Consider the following 19,259-nt stretch of genomic DNA (forward strand, 5'->3'; position numbering starts at 1 on the left):
CTCGCCACCATTAATTAGATACGGACGACTTGCTTCTAAAAATGTCCCCTTTCGAGTTTTATGATTTTTTTCCCCAGCAGTTGGCAGGTTAAATGGCTGCCTAATAAATCTCAGCAAAACAAGACTCTGATCTTTTGCCAGGGTGAAGGTGAAAATATTTAAAATCTTCACCAAATACATCTTCACTTTAGGCACTGCTGCTATCATAAATATTACATTGAACACTGTCTTGCCAATTAATGATTACTGAGTCGCTAAAAATAATCCATTTTGATAAATTAAATCCTCCAACAGCCAGGAGAAATAGAGAATATGCACACTTAAGAAATTAAGTACATATTAAAGGCGTAAAATATGAAAAAAGGTAATTCATCTTCCTGGTATATAATTTATACTTTTTTATTTTACGGTAATGCAAAATTGTATCGTACAAATTTATTTGGTCTCTTTTACCTGTTATAAGGAGACATTTCTCTATTACTAACAGGCAGGCATGCAGCTCCAATTATTTTTTATCAATTATTCACGAAATTATCTAGGAATGTTTTTTACAACTTAAAAATAACAAATTAAGTAACAAGACTCTATAAAACAGAGCTAACCGATATAATTCAGGACTATGTCCAACAGCTGAGACAGTTAGGTGTGGTGTCATGTTACACACCCTCCCCTAATCCAAACAAGCTTAATTCAAGACTATCATCACATCCTCTCTTTGCATTAGACAGCTTGCAAAGCTCAGGTGCAGCCACAAACATAACATAACAGCAAAGTACTAGGAGAAGAGAGAGTGTGAGATAATTAAAAAAATACAGATGCAGATAGATGTTATGTTTTAACACCAATTATGCACAGGATACGAAAGAAAACCAAACATAAAAAGAAAGAAAGAAAGAAAATAATATATCACAAACACATTCTGCAAATTAGTAAGATTAACACCACGGAGAGATTCCTCTAAGCAAACTTACAGTTTTAATAGATTGGCTTATTACAAATCTCTACAAAACATGATTTATAAAGCAAGGAAATGGCTTCTGTGCAGTTCTTACCAGAGCTGTGACATCCTTTGTAAATTGTAGCTAGCAGAAAATAGGAAAACATAGTAGAAGCTGCTTACTGATATAAAGACAGAATCATGTTGTCATATTGATGCTGGAGAACAGCAACCTAAAAATACATCTATACTGATTCCTCTGGAAGGTACCAAGAGAAGTAAAGGGCAGTGAGGCATAAAGAGTAACTTCAGTATCCTTCTGAGCATCTTTTTCTCACGCTTTTATCTGGTTCTTATTTGATCTGTCTACCATTCTCGAAAACAAAATACATCTGGTGACATGCATTCCTAACAGATATTTTCTTCAATATGCACTGCTGTCTGATAATGTGCCACAAAGCTTCCCTTCCACAACAGCAACATTGATGCCTCTCATTTCCCCTGAGTTTCTTCCATCTCTGCTTCCAGATGACAAAACGAATGCTCTATTATGCATTTAAAATAGTACAACCTCCTCCTTCCCCTGTAAATCAGAGCATAACCACAAGCTGTCAGCTGACTGCAGCTGCCTGTACACTAGGATTTGGAATGAAAGAATGGCTGTTTTATCAAATGGGTTTCCCTCAAAAATTAAGATCTTCCAATGCTGTACCTTTTGGCCTATTTTATTAAGCTTATGAAAATAGCTACTGGATGGACATAAAGAATATTACTTCCAGAGTAATTCTTTTTAACTTCTAAAGAATATTATAGAACCTAAACCAGGATGCAGTGAGAAATGAAAGCCCAGTAGCTAAAAAAAACATGCATGCCATAATATTTCTAAGGTATGAACACAGTCAGTCAAAATACACATTTTGGCTATGTGCCACTGACGTAACAAGCTTATCTTTTTAATGCTGATTGTAGTAGCGCCAGCACTGTTCCGTGACAGGAAACCTGTGTGTGGATGAGTGGACTCGCTGGTACAGTATTGTTAGAGCGTGTTTGTGCAATTTTATTAAGCATCACCTGAAAGGGGTGGTGTATTCCTTATGCCTGATGATGTAGGGGAAGTTTGGCTGGTGGGCTTCATGACTTCTCAAGACCTCTACTACGTTAATGTACGCTGTAAAACTTGACGTGAAATTACAAACTTATTTGGCCACGGAACCCATTTTTTTCCCGGGGTTTTAACACAATTAGAACTTCTGCTGGGAAATGCTGTTCTAGAACTAATAATTTAAAGATACCTCCTTTATTCAAATTTGGGGAGGAATATTATCTTTTAGTAATAAAAGTATATGACCAGAGCTATTAAATACTTGAAAAGGTATTTGACATACTTTAGATATTGCTAAGATTCCTAAATAGTCTATATTCATGGGTCCCCACTTCTGGGTAAAATCATGGCAAAGGGGTCCTTAAATATACACACGTGGACCACGCGTTAACAGTGGACGGACTAAACAGAATACCTTACACATACAGTACTACTGTCTAATGCAAGCAGATATGGTTGAGATAAAGTATGAATTCATTCAGTAGTAGTACTGAATTTCCTCACATATCCTCTCAGTTCAAGGACACTAAAAGAGCTTGTTTGTTTATCTATCTATTTAAAAGTTTCTCATTCTCATAAAGTTTGAGAACCAATACCATTCAATTAACATCCATGGGGAAATCAGCAGTGCTCCAAAGGCCACTGTCGCTTGGTATGTGTTCCAGGTAAGTCATGGGAATAAACTTCTACGGCTATGCTGAGAGGTGCGGTGCAGACACAAATTATCTCCAGAATAAGCGTAGGCATGTAAATTAGGAATAGATGATATGACAATTTTAAGGAGTCCCCTTCTCCCAGGATGCCTTTAAGTGTTCCTCTAGAAAACAAACTGCCTACAGAGGAAAGCCTTAGACGGGGCTCGCGCAAACACTGGGGTGGATTACAATATTCAACTCTTTGAGAAGAACGTGGAACCCATTAATGAGGTTTTACACTCTGAAAACAGAATTTTAAACTCCATAAGTTGCTCATAGCTGTGACTGTGGCGTGCTTTCTCTTGAGTCAGAAAGTACTCAGTCTTTCACTGAGACACCATGGTCAGACATTTCAATGGTTTAATTACCCCCTGGGAATCTCTGAATTGTCAATAGGCACCAATTAAACAATACAAAATATCACTTAAGGTAATTTTTATATAATGATGTCAATTTATATTCTTTTATAATGACATCAAAATCATCCTGTATCAATAAGTTTGCCTGAAATGGCGTGGCCCAGAAATTTTTGAAACCAATGTCATAAGAATTGCATATTTGGCTCATAATAATTTTTATTTTTACGTTTAAGTCCAAATGGATACTTCAGAGTATCGAGTTGGCCAAAAAGTTCATTTGGTTAATGAATACGCTGTTGAATAAAGTTCTTGGTGAAAATGAAAAATGTGTCATTTTTACTTAAAACTGAACGAACTTTTTAGCCAACCCAATATATATCCGGAAGTTTTGATGGAATTAGACAACACTCAGATTTTTCCCGACTGATTAGCACTTGGGAATTCAGTAGGATATGACAAAAAAATCCTTAGCCAATTTTTTTTTTCATTAGGCCTTTTATATATCACTCTACATTTTTTCTTGAATTTCCTTTACCCTGTATTAAAGTTTTATATCTTATAGTAGCTTAGTAGTTTAAAAATTAATATTTTAAAATTCAAGCCACACCTAATGAAAACGAAATAGTAGCAGCCCCGTCATGCCTACAGATCCAAAATGTTCTTTAAACGGGGGGGGGGGGGGGAGGAGAGGGGAGTAAGGAAAGACGCCTCACGGAAGTCTTCATTTGGAATTAGAATTGTAAAGAGCATTTAAATAAAATGTAATGTTAACAGTCTGGATCTTGACTATATGTATTAGTGCCTAACAGTAGCTAAATAGTCCAAAAATAATCTTTCAGTTCAGTTTTAGTAGACTTGCATCAAAATCACTATTACCATACCTATTACTATTGCGATAGTATTACTATTACTGTACCATATTTACTGTCTAGTAAACAGGAAAAACAAACAAAAAAGTGCAGAATAAATAAGCTAGTAAGATTAAAATTCCTGCCTACCAGTTTGCGTTCACAGGCTGACCTGTTAATTTTATACCATTACTTATGATAAAAGCAAAAGTAACTACATATCTGTTTGGATAATTTTAAAACACACGTCAGACATGCCACAGTGGGACGTGGGAGAAGCGGATGTTGTGGATACTTTATACCTTTCTAAATTATTTGAAACTTTTCTAACAAGCAAGTACTATTCTTATAATTATTTAAAATACTTTTTTAAAAAAATAGAAGTAACTGCTTCAAACTTGCAAAATATGAAAGAACCCTCCAGAATTCCTGTTCTCGCTTCCCTACTCTAAAGCAAGATTACCTTGATCCACACATGACAAATGGATACCTAATTTTAAATAGAACAGTATACTGATTGTGGAACATAATAAATAATTATTTTGAAAGTAATTCTAATAAATCTAAAGAAAAATTGGGGTTAAATTACATTTTTCAATTTATATCGCACATTCATGGAGTGGTAACTAGGGCAATGGACACAGATCTCAGAGATGAGTTTGCCTAGCAGCTCTGACCCTGACCGGCAGTGTGAAAGTAACAGCCACTGACACTCTTCATCTGGACCCAACGACAGTATGGGACTGTGGTTTAGTTTCAAGTACAGGCTACATACAGTCTCAGGCCTAACTGGGTTCAAGTCCTAGTGCCATCACTTTCTTCCCTGTTACACGAGAAAAGCTGTTTAACCTGGCTGTTAAAACACAAAGTAGGGGCTTCCCTGGTGGCGCAGTGGTTGAGAGTCCACCTGCCGATGCAGGGCACACGGGTTCGTGCCCCGGTCCGGGAAAATCCCACATGCCGCGGAGCGGCCGGGCCCCGTGAGCCATGGCCGCTGAGCCTGCGCGTCCGGAGCCTGTGCTCCGCAACGGGAGAGGCCACAACAGTGAGAGGCCCGCGTACCGCAAAAAAAAAAAAAGAAGGCTCCAAATACCCTCGTCAAACATCAGACACACCCGAGGATCTCCACAGCCATCAGAACTGATCTACTTAAAACTGAATTTTGAGTCCATGGATCTAAAGGCTTAACGAAGTACCTTGAAGTCTGCACAGAAAAGAACACCCAGCTCTAGCGCTGAGAGCTACCATGGGTCCGTTGAGGACATATTTTTTTCAGTCAGCGTCACTGTTTAGGTGACTTGACAGGTGGTGGCTATTTCATTCACTCTCAGTGTCTGAGAGGGCAACAAAATCGTTTTGTCTTTTTACAAATGCAACAGGAAGTGCTTTTTATTTTGTAGTATCACCTTAAAAATATGAACTTGTCTATGATCATGGTCTAAAATATAAGACCACCAAATGACTCAAATGAATACAATACTATTCTATTGTTAGTTTAAAATGTATGTCACTGTACATACATTTTACAATGTATGAAAATGTATGTTAGTTTAAAAAATGAGGTTGCCAAGTACAGGAGTACTATTACTAGCACTAGTTTAATAACATAATAAATAATTCTTAATTTTACTTCATGTTTTTCAACCTCATGTCACTGTCTTCTGTGAATTATGAGATTTATTATTATATACCTGTCCTTACATGACGTAAGTTTTGAACCAAATTAAATTTTCTATGCCACCTCTCAAAGATGAGCTGAATACCTCTAGAACAACTTGATCTATACATCACTTGAGGAGCAAACGCTCATGGACACCCAATCCTGCCGTGACCCAGGCAAATATATAAAAACTGAGACAGGCTTTCTCTTGGGTAAATGATGTTTATAGTAGCTGTAAAAATGTTCATGTTTATGTTTTCTTTACAATGAATATTCAACCTCACAGGGACAAATACATCTTTAAAAGCATATATTTTAAGTAACAGATTTAAGACCAACATAAATACTTCTGAAGGCCCCTTATAGAACATTTTCATTCTAGAATCTGTTAGAGAGAAGTATTTCCACATATGGTTTTTTAAATCCCAGATTCTCTTTGGGTTTTATAATAGATTTTTAAAATGCCACTTGTAGATATCCCAGCTAAAAGCATTGATGTGGAAAAGAAGTCACTGCATTTCAGTGTCCTTCAGGGAACAACGGAGAGTCTGCATTAACTATATATACTCCTTCAATTTCCTAACGCAAATGTGAATGAAGACTGGGTTTAAAAGTGAGGTTTTCTTTTATCATCAAGGATATGGGCTTTTAATTTCTTATGATTAAAATAACTCAACAAGTTTTAAAGATGAATTTTCTGTTACAATATATCAGGACCCTGAGGAACCTTGAAGATCTGTGTGCTCAGGTCACCCCAGTGAACCAACTTCTCCCTGTGTTGCAACACTTTGTATTTTCCCTTTATCTTAAATAAAACACAAGGAAATTAATTAACCTAATTTCCCATTGATCACATCCTTAGAACATGATTCCTTGCACTCTTGCTCCCCTGCATCACCCACACAGCAGGCTAGGATGGCAATTCTGTGCCTCATTCCTGGGAATTTATACAACGTTTCACTGTTCTCAATGTTTATAGAACGTTTCACTGTTCTCAACAGTGTCCAACCGGTGCCTTCACCTTGGCAAGCAAAGAGACTACTGAAGATGAGATGTCAGTTCTGTTTTGGAAGTGCCCTCTGTCTCTGAGTCAGGAGAATGCAAGGGTTCAAGGTAAAGTTCGTCCTACCGTGTGGGCATCACCTCCTGGTCCTTTGCATAAGTGGAGCCCTACAGGAGGACCCCCCTATTTATTTTCAGTCTAGTGACTTCACTGCCTTCCATGGTTGTCTGTTGTTCTCTCACTGTGCTGAATGATCAGGGGAGGACTCTACAACTAGTGCTGCTTGACTGAGAAAACCACCACAGATGGTTGCAACTTCCTTGCTGAGACACTCAACCCCAACAGAACTGCGCATTTAAGAAGGGTAATAACCTGTTGTCGGTAAACATGCCATTTTGAAATAAAATCAGTATGCCTTGAAAACACAAGGCTGATCTCCATGGATTTTGGTTAATTATATTTTATGTGTAAGTGAATAAACTGAATCACCAGGATTGGCTTTAGTGATTTTTTTGTAAAAAAAAAAAATGTTTACAGAAGATTATTTAGGACTTTTGTTGAGCTAAGTTCAAATGAACGCCTTACAAGTAAAAAACATTCCGATTTCCATTCCTACCACAAGGATTCCATCAGTTCTGAGTAATAAAACAACAGCAACAACAGCTATTCACTAAAAGGAATTAAAACAACAACAACAACAACAATCTTCAGCAGCCACTGCTATTTCCTAGCTCTAACTGTTTTATTCTGCTGAACTACAAAATCAACTGAGGAAAAGTATTATTTTCCTGAATGAAATTTATTTTATCATCTTTTTACCCTCAGCAATATCTAAGCTTAATAAAGGAGTTAAGTACTCCAGTTAATTTGTTTTCTTTCTCAAGAGGAGAAAGATATTTTAAGATAAATGCTAAAGATTTTCAACTATATAGTTTCACTCCCTCTCTAAGATGCTAACCTATTTTTCCCTTAAGGTGCAGACTCTATTCATTGTGAACATTACTTCTAATGGAATGAATGGATACTGTTAAGAAAACTGCTCGGTAAGTTAATTTACAGACAGTAACGCTTATTGGAAAATTAATAAATGGCTTTCATAAAATTTCTGACCTCATAGTTTAAAAAAAAAAAAAATCTAATTCCTGGGGATATGTACTTGCACCCTGAGGCTTGGCTTTTGGTTGAAGGAGTATCTAGAATGCAACATTTGGGCAAACAAACTCTTTAGGAATCTCATTCCAAATGACAACAATGAGTTTACTGCGGAATCAATAAAATATTCTCATGTTGCTTAATTGTAAAAAACGGACAATAGTCTCTCTCTCCCTTTGTTTTGGTTTTTTGGTAAAATGTAGAGAAAAACAGAGCGTTTGAGTTTTTTTTCCCTAGAGTCTTTTAAAAAATGTTTAATCCACCTCCATCTTTAAAGAATTTTTATTAACATTCATGACTGTAAAACAATCCACATATTTGAATAAATAAAACTCACCACTTGGAGAATGTCTTCATCTTTTGGCATAACACTAAGTTCCAATGTGGTATCGCTGAAATTGAATAGACACATACCATTTTAGGGGAGGCAGAAGTATACAAGAAAGACATAAAGGAAAAAGAGTTAACTCACAAGTATTTTTTAAATTGCTTATGAGTTTAATATGGGGGTTTTAAAAATCTTTACATTTCAAATCCGAATCATTAAAATGAAAAGAAGTCATTTATATATATAGGCTAATTATGTACAAAAGAGGGCACCCTGCCGTATGTTTGAGCTATTCATAATCAGTCATGTGTTCTTTATAACATGTTTCTAATTTAAAAACATGAAGTATATTACTTATATTGAATACTCCTGGAACAAAACTCATCAATATATAATTGTGTATTATTTTCTTTCAGGTCACAGAACAAATTACAAATTTTTACCACCAATTCTCTGTTTATCAAGTTAAAAATACATTAACATAAAAATAATCAGAGAACCCTCAAATTTAACATTTTAGGCAATATTAAACATCCTAATTTTGAAATATTCCCTCTTGGCCTCAAATGGGAAGGAAATCAGAGTTCACCATCACAACCATCAAAATGACTCATTTTTTAAAAACCATATAGCATCTCAACAATTTACTTTCTTCTCCGTGATTTAATTTTAGAGCCTTTACAGGAATAGCTCAAAGTCTCATTTTATTTTGGTACTGTAAGTGTTCTGTTAAAAATAACAGAGAAGTTTCTCTAGGTTTAAAACAGTTCAAAGGGATAAATTATACCGAGTCCTGTGATCTGGAATTAACACTTAGATACGGCAAGAACACTGCTATCCCCAGCAAGTGCTTCAGTATCTACCCTAACAATATCAGATAGATTTTCCCCCAATACAATCAAGAGATTAAGAAACAAACAACAACAAAAACAAAAAACCCCAAATCTAATCATTTACTGGTGTCTCTATTCGAACCCTTATTTTTAGGTTCATAAATGCTGAGAGAAGAGTAAAACAATTAGAACCACAGGTTCAAATAAATTCTACGAAGAAAATATGTAGGTACTTGTATTTCAACATTTAGAGTTGGTAGAAAATACATACTGATGCTTAGATAAATTCTTCTGCAAGGATACATTTTTACATTAATACACTGCAGAATCTCAATGGCTTTGTGCTGCATTAATCCATTTGCTACCAACTGCAGACAAAAGGAACACAATTTTTTAAAAGAAAAATAAGATCATGAAAAAACAGTATTTATTTTTCAAATTGCTTTATTGGTTGAAAAATTAAGACTGTCATTCCAAAGTGTTATTATTATTCTGAAAGATGAACTGCACCAGTAACAAAAAAAAACAAACAAACAAAAAATTAATGTGGATTTTGAGGAAAACAAAGATTAAGTTATGGTTGTTTGGAAAAATAGTACTTTTAAAGAAGACATGTTAACAAATACACTAAAAAACCCTTAAATTACAGGCTGACAAAACATACTGGTATATTTATCATGATCTAAATTATTTGCAGTAAAAGAAAATTTGGGTGGATCTCCCCACTGCCTCCAGGGAGGCTTTCAATTCTTCACCAGTGCCCAGGTCTCCTCAATATTTAAGATCAAATAGGGCTCACTGTCAGGAACACCTAGAATCCAACAGTAAGGAGAATACTCTGAGATCAATAAATCATGATCACATCACTAACTGTAAAAGTGACAACATATTAGGGCATTCGTGTACATAAGTTAGATTATAGCATGAACAGCTTTAGACGTGGTTAGAGGAGCTTGATAGAATTCTTCAGAAAATAATGAACCTCAATTTAATTACAGACAGGTGAGTATGGCTAATATACAGCAACAGATCATCCAAAAGTTACTGTATTTGAATCTGGGAAGAACCCCTTGTGGTGATGAGCTGGAAATCAGATCCCAGAGTCATGGCTTATGCTTGACAGAAATTTAATACAGCAACCTCTTTGGCTTTCGATTTCCTTATTTGTAATTAAAAAAAAAAATTCTAGGTGTGTGATAGAGAGAAAGAGTAGGACTAAATTATTTTTGCAATCAGTCGCTCTATAAATATTTATTTACCTTTAGAACTCAAAATCCTATTCTGTAGAATGTAGGCAAACGGATTAAAGGACGATTTCTTGCTGTCTTTGTTAAAACAAATGAATCTGAGCCAAGAATATCATTCAGTAAAAGGTATTTAAGATAAGTTATCCTTAGTGGTTTTAAAATAAATTATATATGCATTTATATATATATTTATTATAAACAAATTAGAAATTTGATTATCACTTCAAATAAAAGTAGGAAACTTAATGGTAAATCTAAAACGTATGCCTCTCAGGCTCTAAAGGATTTTAATTACAAATCTGATAAACTTGCCAAAACAAAGCCACCAAATACGCCATCCTCAGATAGTTTGTTCTTGGCAACTTTCTAATGCATTTTCCACTTTAAGGGAAAGTTTCAGATTTCCACAGCACATCAATTTCTTATAGGAATACAATATTGCATTAAACCTACTAGTTTCAGTGATTTATAAAACCCATCTTTGGCCAAAATTAATCCTATTTCAAGACTCTTACCTGTTCTGGATTAAAGCGATTACTTGGGAATAGGTCTTTCCAATAACACTTTCTCCATTGACTTTTATAATTCGATCACCTTCAAAGAGAAATTAAATAACACATGAGGAATTCCTTTAAAAAGTCACTTGTGAGTACTTTTGAAATACTGCTTGAGTAATATACTTATTTTTAATATATCCTTGCTCGTTTTTTAAAGTGTCTTTTTACAAAAATGAACCTAAATTTTAATATATCTAGCTACTTATGAAATATAACTATATTTTAAATAAGAGTCCAGCCATCGATGAATTTAGAAACCTCAAGAAGTATAATCACCAAGTGACCACAATTATACTATTTATGCCCCTATCATTTGTCTTCTGAGTTGTAAAACTACTATTTATTCCTCCATTTACCCTGTCCTTTCTAATAGAGAAACACTGTTTAACAGCCTTAGACAATTATTTTTGTTATCTCAGTGGTCTCTAATTTTAGTCCAACTGATTTTCTTTGTTGTATTCTCTCAGTCTATTTAGTTTATTGATTAGTGCTACACTGCAGAACTTAAACATGGGTATGGACATGGTTTTGACTTTATATCTATTAACTTGTTCTTCATTTTAATGGGGAAAAGGATGTTTGGTTACTCAGAAAAATCAGTAGAGCAGAAAGGAAAATAATGAGAGAAAGGACAGAGGAAAACAGGAAAAAACGTATTTTTTGTGGGCTTTGCACAGTCCCTCAACTTCATCTTCCCAACCCTGGAAAGCTTAGAATATGAGAGATGATACATTCTAGCTAATAGAATGTTATGTGTTCACTGATGTACATTTTATATATACTAATGATATTGAAATTAGGCTTACTTTAACTATGACAAAAAAGATAATTAACAAGTTAACAATGCATTCTAATAAATCTTACCAGCGACAGCCACTATTTACATGTGTAGCTGCAAAGATAACATTTTATTCAAAAGGCAGTAAAAGATAGTTTTTCACTAATTCCCTTTTTAAATTATTTCATGTTTAGAAACAAGAGAAAAGGGTAACTATTTTAGTGTGTGCATTAATCTAAACTAAATCCTACTTAGTTTTTTTAATTAAAGTCACAAAATATTTCAGAACAGCTACCAGACCACATCCACTGACAGCTGCAGATGAAGCTGGGCTTGCATTGCACTGGAGACTTAAACTACTCTTTGTGGTGGATGAATTCATTCACCTCTAGCAGGTCAGGCTCTTCCAGAACTTGGAGCTCCAAGATGATTTCATTTACTTCAATGAATATCTCCTTCATTTGCTATTTTATTAACCTTTGTCAAAATTAAATGTACACAAAACAGGTTAAGAGGGCCTCTGAGGGTCCATTATCTGAGTGGTAACTAAAAGTGTCCACAATATATCAATTACGGTATTTCTGCCCACCCATCCATTTGGGTATCAAAAAACATATAACTAACTAGGTCTCAAAAACAGTAATAACTGATAGGAAGAAAAAGGAAGAAACATACAGTAGGAGACAGAAGGAAAAACATGGAAAATGAAATGTGGTAAAAATGAAGTAGAAAAGAAATGAAAAGGTAGGTTTAAGTAAGACTATCAAGCACCTGTGCACAATCCAGCTTCAAAAGCAGGTCCTCCCTCCTTAACCTGTTTGACGAAGATGGTATCCATGGGCTCCAAGCGGTTTCTTTGTTTTCCTGTGCAGAAGAAAAGAGCCAAGGCATAATTTTACCTCACGATATTTTCTTAAAATAGCAAAATAAAAAATGATATTTAATTGAGACAGTGAAGCAAAGATTTTTTAAATGAAATGTTAGACACATATCTTAAATCTGGATGCTAAAGTCATCATTAAGAGGGTTCCAAGAACTCCAACATTTATTTTTCTTCTTCCATAACACAACCACCACAATAGCAACGATTTCCATTTACTGGGAGCATTCTGTATGTAAATCATCACACTAAATATTACACATACCTGAGAGCTAATTTCCATAACAAGTAAGTATTTCTACCACCATCAAATAAAAGAGGACACCGAGGCTCAGAGAGACTAAGTAAATTCTCTTAAGGTCACACAGCTAGATTACACAGGCGGTATTCAACTCCACTGCTTTTTAACACTGCATCGTGTTAAGCACTAAGTCACAATCCTAAATAAGACAGTTCTTTCCCTTCAGGGACTCTGGAGGGAGAAAGACATATGAACAAAGAATGGTACTACAGGGGCTTCCCTGGTGGCGCAGTGGTTGAGAGTCCGTCTGCCGATGCAGGGGACACGGGTTCGTGCCCCGGTCTGGGAAGATCCCACATGCCGCGGAGCGGCTGGGCCCATGAGCCATGGCCGCTGAGCCTGCGCCTCCGGAGCCTGAGCTCCGCAGCGGGAGAGGCCACAACAGTGAGAGGCCCGCGTACCGCAAAAAAAAAAACCAGAGACAGATACAACATACAGTCATGGCAATGAGGAGCTCGTGATCAAATCTGAAAGCCAGCACTTCACAAACTGCTATCCATGGATCGTCTGCATTAACAGCTCAGGGGTTTGAAAAAAATCAGTGTTTCGGGGTCCGATCAGAAATCTGCTTTGTCAAGAAGTTTCCCAGATGATCCTTCTACACACTAACATTGGAGAACAACTGACAGTTTCAATACATAGAAGTCAAAGGAAGAGTCACAGGTGAGAGGACATTTAAACTAAGCGACAAGCACCAAGGTAAGTACTGAGAGGGGACAAACAGGTAGACAGTGGTTCTCGGAGTGTGATCACCAGACCAGCAGCATTAACACAACCAGGGAATGTGCTGGAAATGCAAATTCACGGACCCCCCCACCCCAGATCTACTGAATCAGAAACCCTCATGTGGCCGTGATGCATACTCAAGATGGAAAATCAATGAACCAGAAGACGCAGCCCTGACCCTTAAAGAAGAATATAACTGAGAAAATAAGGCGTATATATGTATGGAGTTCTTTCATCATACTTGTTAGACTGTGGCGCTGGGCAGAATATGACTGTCAAATATAAAGAATCCATAATTATTGTCATATAAAACCAAATTTTTATCCAGGTATATCACAAAGGTGGCTCAAAAGAAGTAGAAACCAATAAAGGAACGTCTATCAGCAACTCCCCTTACATATTTAGCTGTTTACTCTGAAAGACATCCTCTAAAAGTAGTGAATGGCTAACTCTGCTTAAAATGCAACAGGGCACAGAGGAAAACTGCTCATGTTTTAGACACTAGGAGACAGGGATCCAAATCCTTGCTGTGCCACTGGATAGGCCAGGTGCAGGTAAATAAACGTTTTTACTTAAAAGAAATGATTGCTTGTTCTTTTACAGTACAGAGACATGTTTTTGCATTCTTGAAGGGTTTCTATGAAGACTCAATAAGATAACATGCAAAAGCGCTCAGCATAGCTTGTAATTGGAGCAATTCCTTGGTAGATGTGTATTTCCACTCTCCATGGTGCTTAGATGAAGACTAGTCTCATATTCTTACGTTTTCAAGCATGAAAAATTTGCAAGGTTGTAAAAATATACCTGCAAAGTATCTATCATCCAATTTTCAAAAATATATATCAGCTCTCTTCCCAAGGAAACTCTATACAGCTCTCTAAGTTCAGAAGACGTGAAAATATTATAAATCCTTTGGTCACTTCTGATTGGCTATGACAAACAGCCCTGACTGCTTTCTCCATGAGGTTTTGGAGGAAACAGAGAACTAATGCTAGTTAAATCCCTACTGTAAGGAAGAATGTCCTCATTCTTAAGAGATGTTTGCCGAAATACTTAGGGACTGATTGTAATCTTATATTATCATATTTTATTATTATATTATTACATTTCCAGTATTATGATAATGATATCTGCAACTTAATTTTCAAATGGCTTGAGAGAAAAAAATAAGCCAAGATATCCAAACACCCAGACACATGTATGGATGGACAGATAAAGCAAATATATACTCAACATTAAGTTAATTGTTGAATCCAGATGGATAAGGTATTTGCTGTACTTTGAAAATCATAATACAAAATTTGGGAAAACTTTCTGTATGTGCCAGGCTTTATTTTTCTTCGCAGAACTTGTCATCCGCTACTTAAAGTTACATGTTTATTTGCTTTCATGCTGGTTGGTTGTCTCTTCCACTAAAATGAAGAGCAGGGGTTTTTGCCACGTTCACGGATGCTCACAGCACCCAGAACAATGTGTGGCACAGAACAGGCATTCGATAAAGCATTATGCAATAAATGAACACACTTATTATTCAATTCTTACATCAAGCTGTCAAGAAAGTCGTTATGATTTTAATACTGTCACTATACTGAGGAGGAAACAGACGAAGTAACTTACGAAGAGGGAGAGTAGGGATTTGAATCCAGATCCAAATCTAAACATGGTGTGTTCCCTCCTGCTTCAAATGTAACCCAACTACTTATTCAGTTGTCAAGCTTTACCAAATACAAGGAGACAGTCCACTTACAACTAGTTTGAAAGGGAAAAGAAGGTTTCTTTCAATGTAAGTCACTTAAAATGCAAATACTTAATGCCAATCCAGCTGGTAATCAGGCTAGGTCCTTATGCAGCCAACTCAACATTTACAACAGTTGGTATTTAAGGAAAACCATCTATGTTTTCTAGGCTAGAGATCTGAAGGTTTAATAAGTTTTGCTGTGCCAAGTCACTGCTTTCATGGAAAGATTTATATAATTAAAGAGAGGACGAATTTTTTTTTTTAATTCGGTACGCGGGCCTCTCACTGCTGTGGCCTCTCCCGCTGCGGAGCACAGGCTCCGGACGCGCAGGCTCAGCGGCCATGGCTCACGGGCCCAGCCGCTCCGCGGCATGTGGGATCTTCCCGGACCGGGGCACGAACCCGCGTGCCCTGCATCGGCAGGCGGACTCTCAACCACTGCGCCACCAGGGAAGCCCCGAGGACGCTTTTTTTTTTTTTTTTAATTAATGTCTTCTAGTCCACTATGTCCCAAACGTGATTATACCGTACTTGTATTTAAAAATACAAAATGTAAATGAGCATTAATGAATTCTACAAAATAATAAAAAGCTGGCGGGGTAGCAACGTAGTGACTTCTGAAAGCTCTGATAGGCACTTTCACTCACACAGAATAAATTGTAGTCCAAAATAATTTGGTTTTGATTTCTATAAAGGAAATACTAACTTTGCAATGACTACCATTATAAAATCAGAGAGACTTTGCCACAAATTGACAAATCCTTCAATACACTGTGCCTGAAAATACATGAAGATGGAATAGACTAAAAGAAGGGCCAGTCTTATAGCAAGCACTACCACATCTGCTGAGAGCTGTACTTTGATTCTTCTTGTTCACTTTCCTTTCTGGACTGTCTCCAAAATTCTGACTTGCTATTACTACTGTGGATTTTAACCAATTCCTTCTGGACAACAGAAAAATGTCCCATAGGCGTCCTTTAATTACAGGCAGGTTTAACTAAGAAATATCCCTCTCTTCAATTTCTATATTCCTTGACTCTAAGTCTTGTGTTAAACACGTGGTTCAGTAATTTTAAGAGTGTCATCTCTTTAATATATGCTCTCTGTAATTCCACTGGAACTGGAAATCACAAGCATCAAATTTAAAGTGTGTGTTATTCAATCTCTTACGTCTTTAGTTTTTTACAGTCGGTTTCTAGATATGCAGAACAAAGAGCCCGATCCCGAATTGTAATTAATCAGGAACAAGTATTCCCTGCTTCCCTGTAGGACCATTTGGCAGAGCCAGGTGGCTTCCCTGGCAATTCTTAGTAAAAAGCCTCTTTCAATTCTACATGCGTATTTTATAATTTCTCAACTTTTTGAGAACACATAGGATGTGTTTCAAAGAACTGCTAAAGACCTTATTCAAGTATTATTCGCTTGACCTTATCAAAAGAAAAGGGAAATGTGTCTTTCTAGCACACACATGTAATTAAATCGTTCTGTATTTGAGAAAAGGAAGAAGACAATGACCTTACATGAATGAGAATGGCTAAAATTAGCAGGTACTGAAAAGGTCCCACTTTATGCTATTTAGCATACAATTAGTAAAGACTTAAATAAGAAGCTATAAAAAGCATACATGAATTTGCCTGAAGTTGAATGTTACACTTTGAAATCAGAGAGAATGTACATACTTTTACATTATAGTAAACATAATCAGCTGAGGAAAAATAACTCAACTAAAAGAAATAATAATATATAGGTAGTAGCTGCCATCCAAACACTGGATGAACATCCAGGTGGATATGCTTTTTATTCTCCATTCCTAGTATAAGGCAGTGGTTAACAGCTTGAGCCCTACGACCAGATTACCTGGTTTAAAATCCCAGCTCTACCACTTACTTTCCAAGTAGGGTTACTGGATTTTGCAAAAATGACTGTCTATGAGAAATTCAAATTTAATTGGGCACCCTGTAGTTATCTGGCAACCCTACCCCCAAGTGATGTTAGACAAATGATTTATTTGTACCCCAGTTAACTCAGCTGAAAAATGAGGATGATGACAATTTATTTTTACCTGGCAGGGCTATTGTGAGGATTAGAAGAGAGAATCCACTGAAATACTTATATGATGCCTAATACAAGTAGGTATTTAATCAATGTTGTTACTATGCTAATCTGATGATAAAGCTTTAGAAAGTTTACATAGAGATCAGGGATGAATGAGGCCACACTGCTTGTGCTTGATTAAATACTGGTCCAAAGAGTAACAATACAGACTCAACTGGCATATTGGGGGGAGTTGAAGAGTACAAACCGAAGAACACCAAAGAACAGAAGGAAGAAGTAAGAGACTATACTAACAAATTTCCAGTAACTGACACAAACAACTCATCTGTCTTCAAAGAGACTGGCGTCTAAAAGCCAGAGTGCTCTAATGACCCTCTTCTTGGGAGAATGCTAAAATCCAAATCACTTGCAACATTTAAATTGTTTCAAAATTTGAAATATGAAGTATACAAAGCAAGCAGCCTAAAGCAAATAGATTATTTTCAGAAGTAATATTCTTAGAACTATACCAGTTAGAAACGAGACACAGAGAATGAAGATACACAGAGAAATAATAGGTATAGATCAGGGAATCCTATAGTTAGTTCTAGGGACAAGAGAAATGTATTTATCAGAGTTAAAAAAAAAATTATACTTTAAACAAAGAAATACCATCTTACGTTTTCACCAAAAGCAAAGCAGCAGAAAATAATGGCTATCACTCAGATTGAGATTTTTAAAAATTTTTCCTTCTCTCTCACAGTTCTCATAGATGCTACCGAACAACTTTTTTAATGGAACCCAAATCTCTGTTTTTATAATGACAGTTTTTTTAAGTATTCTTTTTACTGATTTCTTTGTTGTAAAAAAAAGAAAGAAGACAAAAACAAAGAAACCCTCTATCTATCTCTACACTAGAAAAGGCTGTTGAAATTAAACTGTGCTTCATATGAAAGTTAAAGTTAGATAAGCCTCGGAAGACGTGTGCTCTCCACAAAGGCGGAAAGCTATAGAGGTCACATAATGGAGTTGTTTTTTTTTTTTTGCAGTACGCGGGACTCTCACTGTTGTGGCCTCTCCTGTTGCGGAGCACAGGCTCCGGACGCGCAGGCTCAGCGGCCATGGCTCATGGGCCTAGCCGCTCCTGGGCATGTGGGATCTTCCCGGACTGGGGCACGAACCCGTGTCCCCTGCATCGGCAGGCAGACTCTCAACCTCTGCGCCACCAGGGAAGCCCCATAATGGAGTATTAAAGCTCCAGGCATTCATTATTTAAAGAAAATCAATTAAATAGCTTATTGAAATTAATATCTATTTTTCAGACCCAAAATAATTGAAACCACAATGTAGATTGAGACAGACAGATATCAAAGTTAAATCTGAATAATAAAAAATGATCTTTGTTTCTCTTTGCTGGGTCACAGATTGACACAGAAAAAACAGGGCATGGAGAAGCATTTATTGAGCAAAAGTTAGGAATTATGGATCTATTAAGGCAAAAAACAAACAGAGGGAGTGATAAATAGCAAATTCAGGCTAGTAGTTACCTCTGGGGGAAGAGAATAGAAAAGGAGTGGTATGGAAGGGCCTTAACCATATTTATAATCATTCATGTCTTAGTGAGAGAGAAATGGAGGAGGGGGGTGTTAAAATGCTAAGATGACAAGGACAGGTGGCCAGCATTTGGAAGTCACATTTCTTCCCTTTATTTTCTGTTTGCCTGAAATATTTCATAGCTGTTTTTTTTTTCATTGTTGAAAACAGGCTTCTAAAAAAAGAAAGAAAAGAAAAGAAAACAGGCTTCTAATTTTTATTTTAGGGGTTTGGTTTGCTAACGGCATACAAAACTATCTTAAGAGCCTAAGAGAGGCATTGTCTCACATCAAAAACCCGTATGTATTATATGAAAAATACTGATACATCCTATATGAAAATTAAGTACAATCCAATTTAAGAAGACTGCCATGGCAGATTATTGGGTCCCTTTCCCCTTCGGTAAGGGCAGAAGCACTAAGGAAAAAAAAAATGCATTCCAGCTTTTTAAACGTAGGTGGTCCCAAATTTCCACTTACGATGCTCTC

General features: G+C 36.4%; 1 protein-coding gene across 7 annotated transcripts in view; it reads right to left on the reverse strand.

Moving 5' to 3' along the window:
• The window catches only part of ARHGAP21 (Rho GTPase activating protein 21), a 127,861-nt gene that overhangs the window by 35,362 nt on the left and 73,240 nt on the right, over positions 1-19,259 (reverse strand). For 3 of the 7 annotated variants that reach the window (XM_033852448.2, XM_033852446.2, XM_033852447.2), the window contains exons 5-8: positions 12,271-12,363; positions 10,680-10,758; positions 8,094-8,148; positions 1,053-1,082 (exon numbers count right to left, since the gene is read on the reverse strand). In XM_033852448.2, coding sequence (XP_033708339.1) covers positions 1,053-1,082; positions 8,094-8,148; positions 10,680-10,758; positions 12,271-12,363 — 257 coding nt within the window. Of the gene's footprint in view, positions 1-1,052; positions 1,083-8,093; positions 8,149-9,188; positions 9,289-10,679; positions 10,759-12,270; positions 12,364-19,259 lie in introns of those variants that run through there. The other 4 variants (XM_019933425.3, XM_019933423.3, XM_033852449.2 and 1 more) reach the window with 3 other exon arrangements.

Source organism: Tursiops truncatus, chromosome 2 (assembly GCF_011762595.2).
Source record: "Tursiops truncatus isolate mTurTru1 chromosome 2, mTurTru1.mat.Y, whole genome shotgun sequence".
Taxonomy (NCBI): Eukaryota; Metazoa; Chordata; class Mammalia; order Artiodactyla; family Delphinidae; genus Tursiops; species Tursiops truncatus.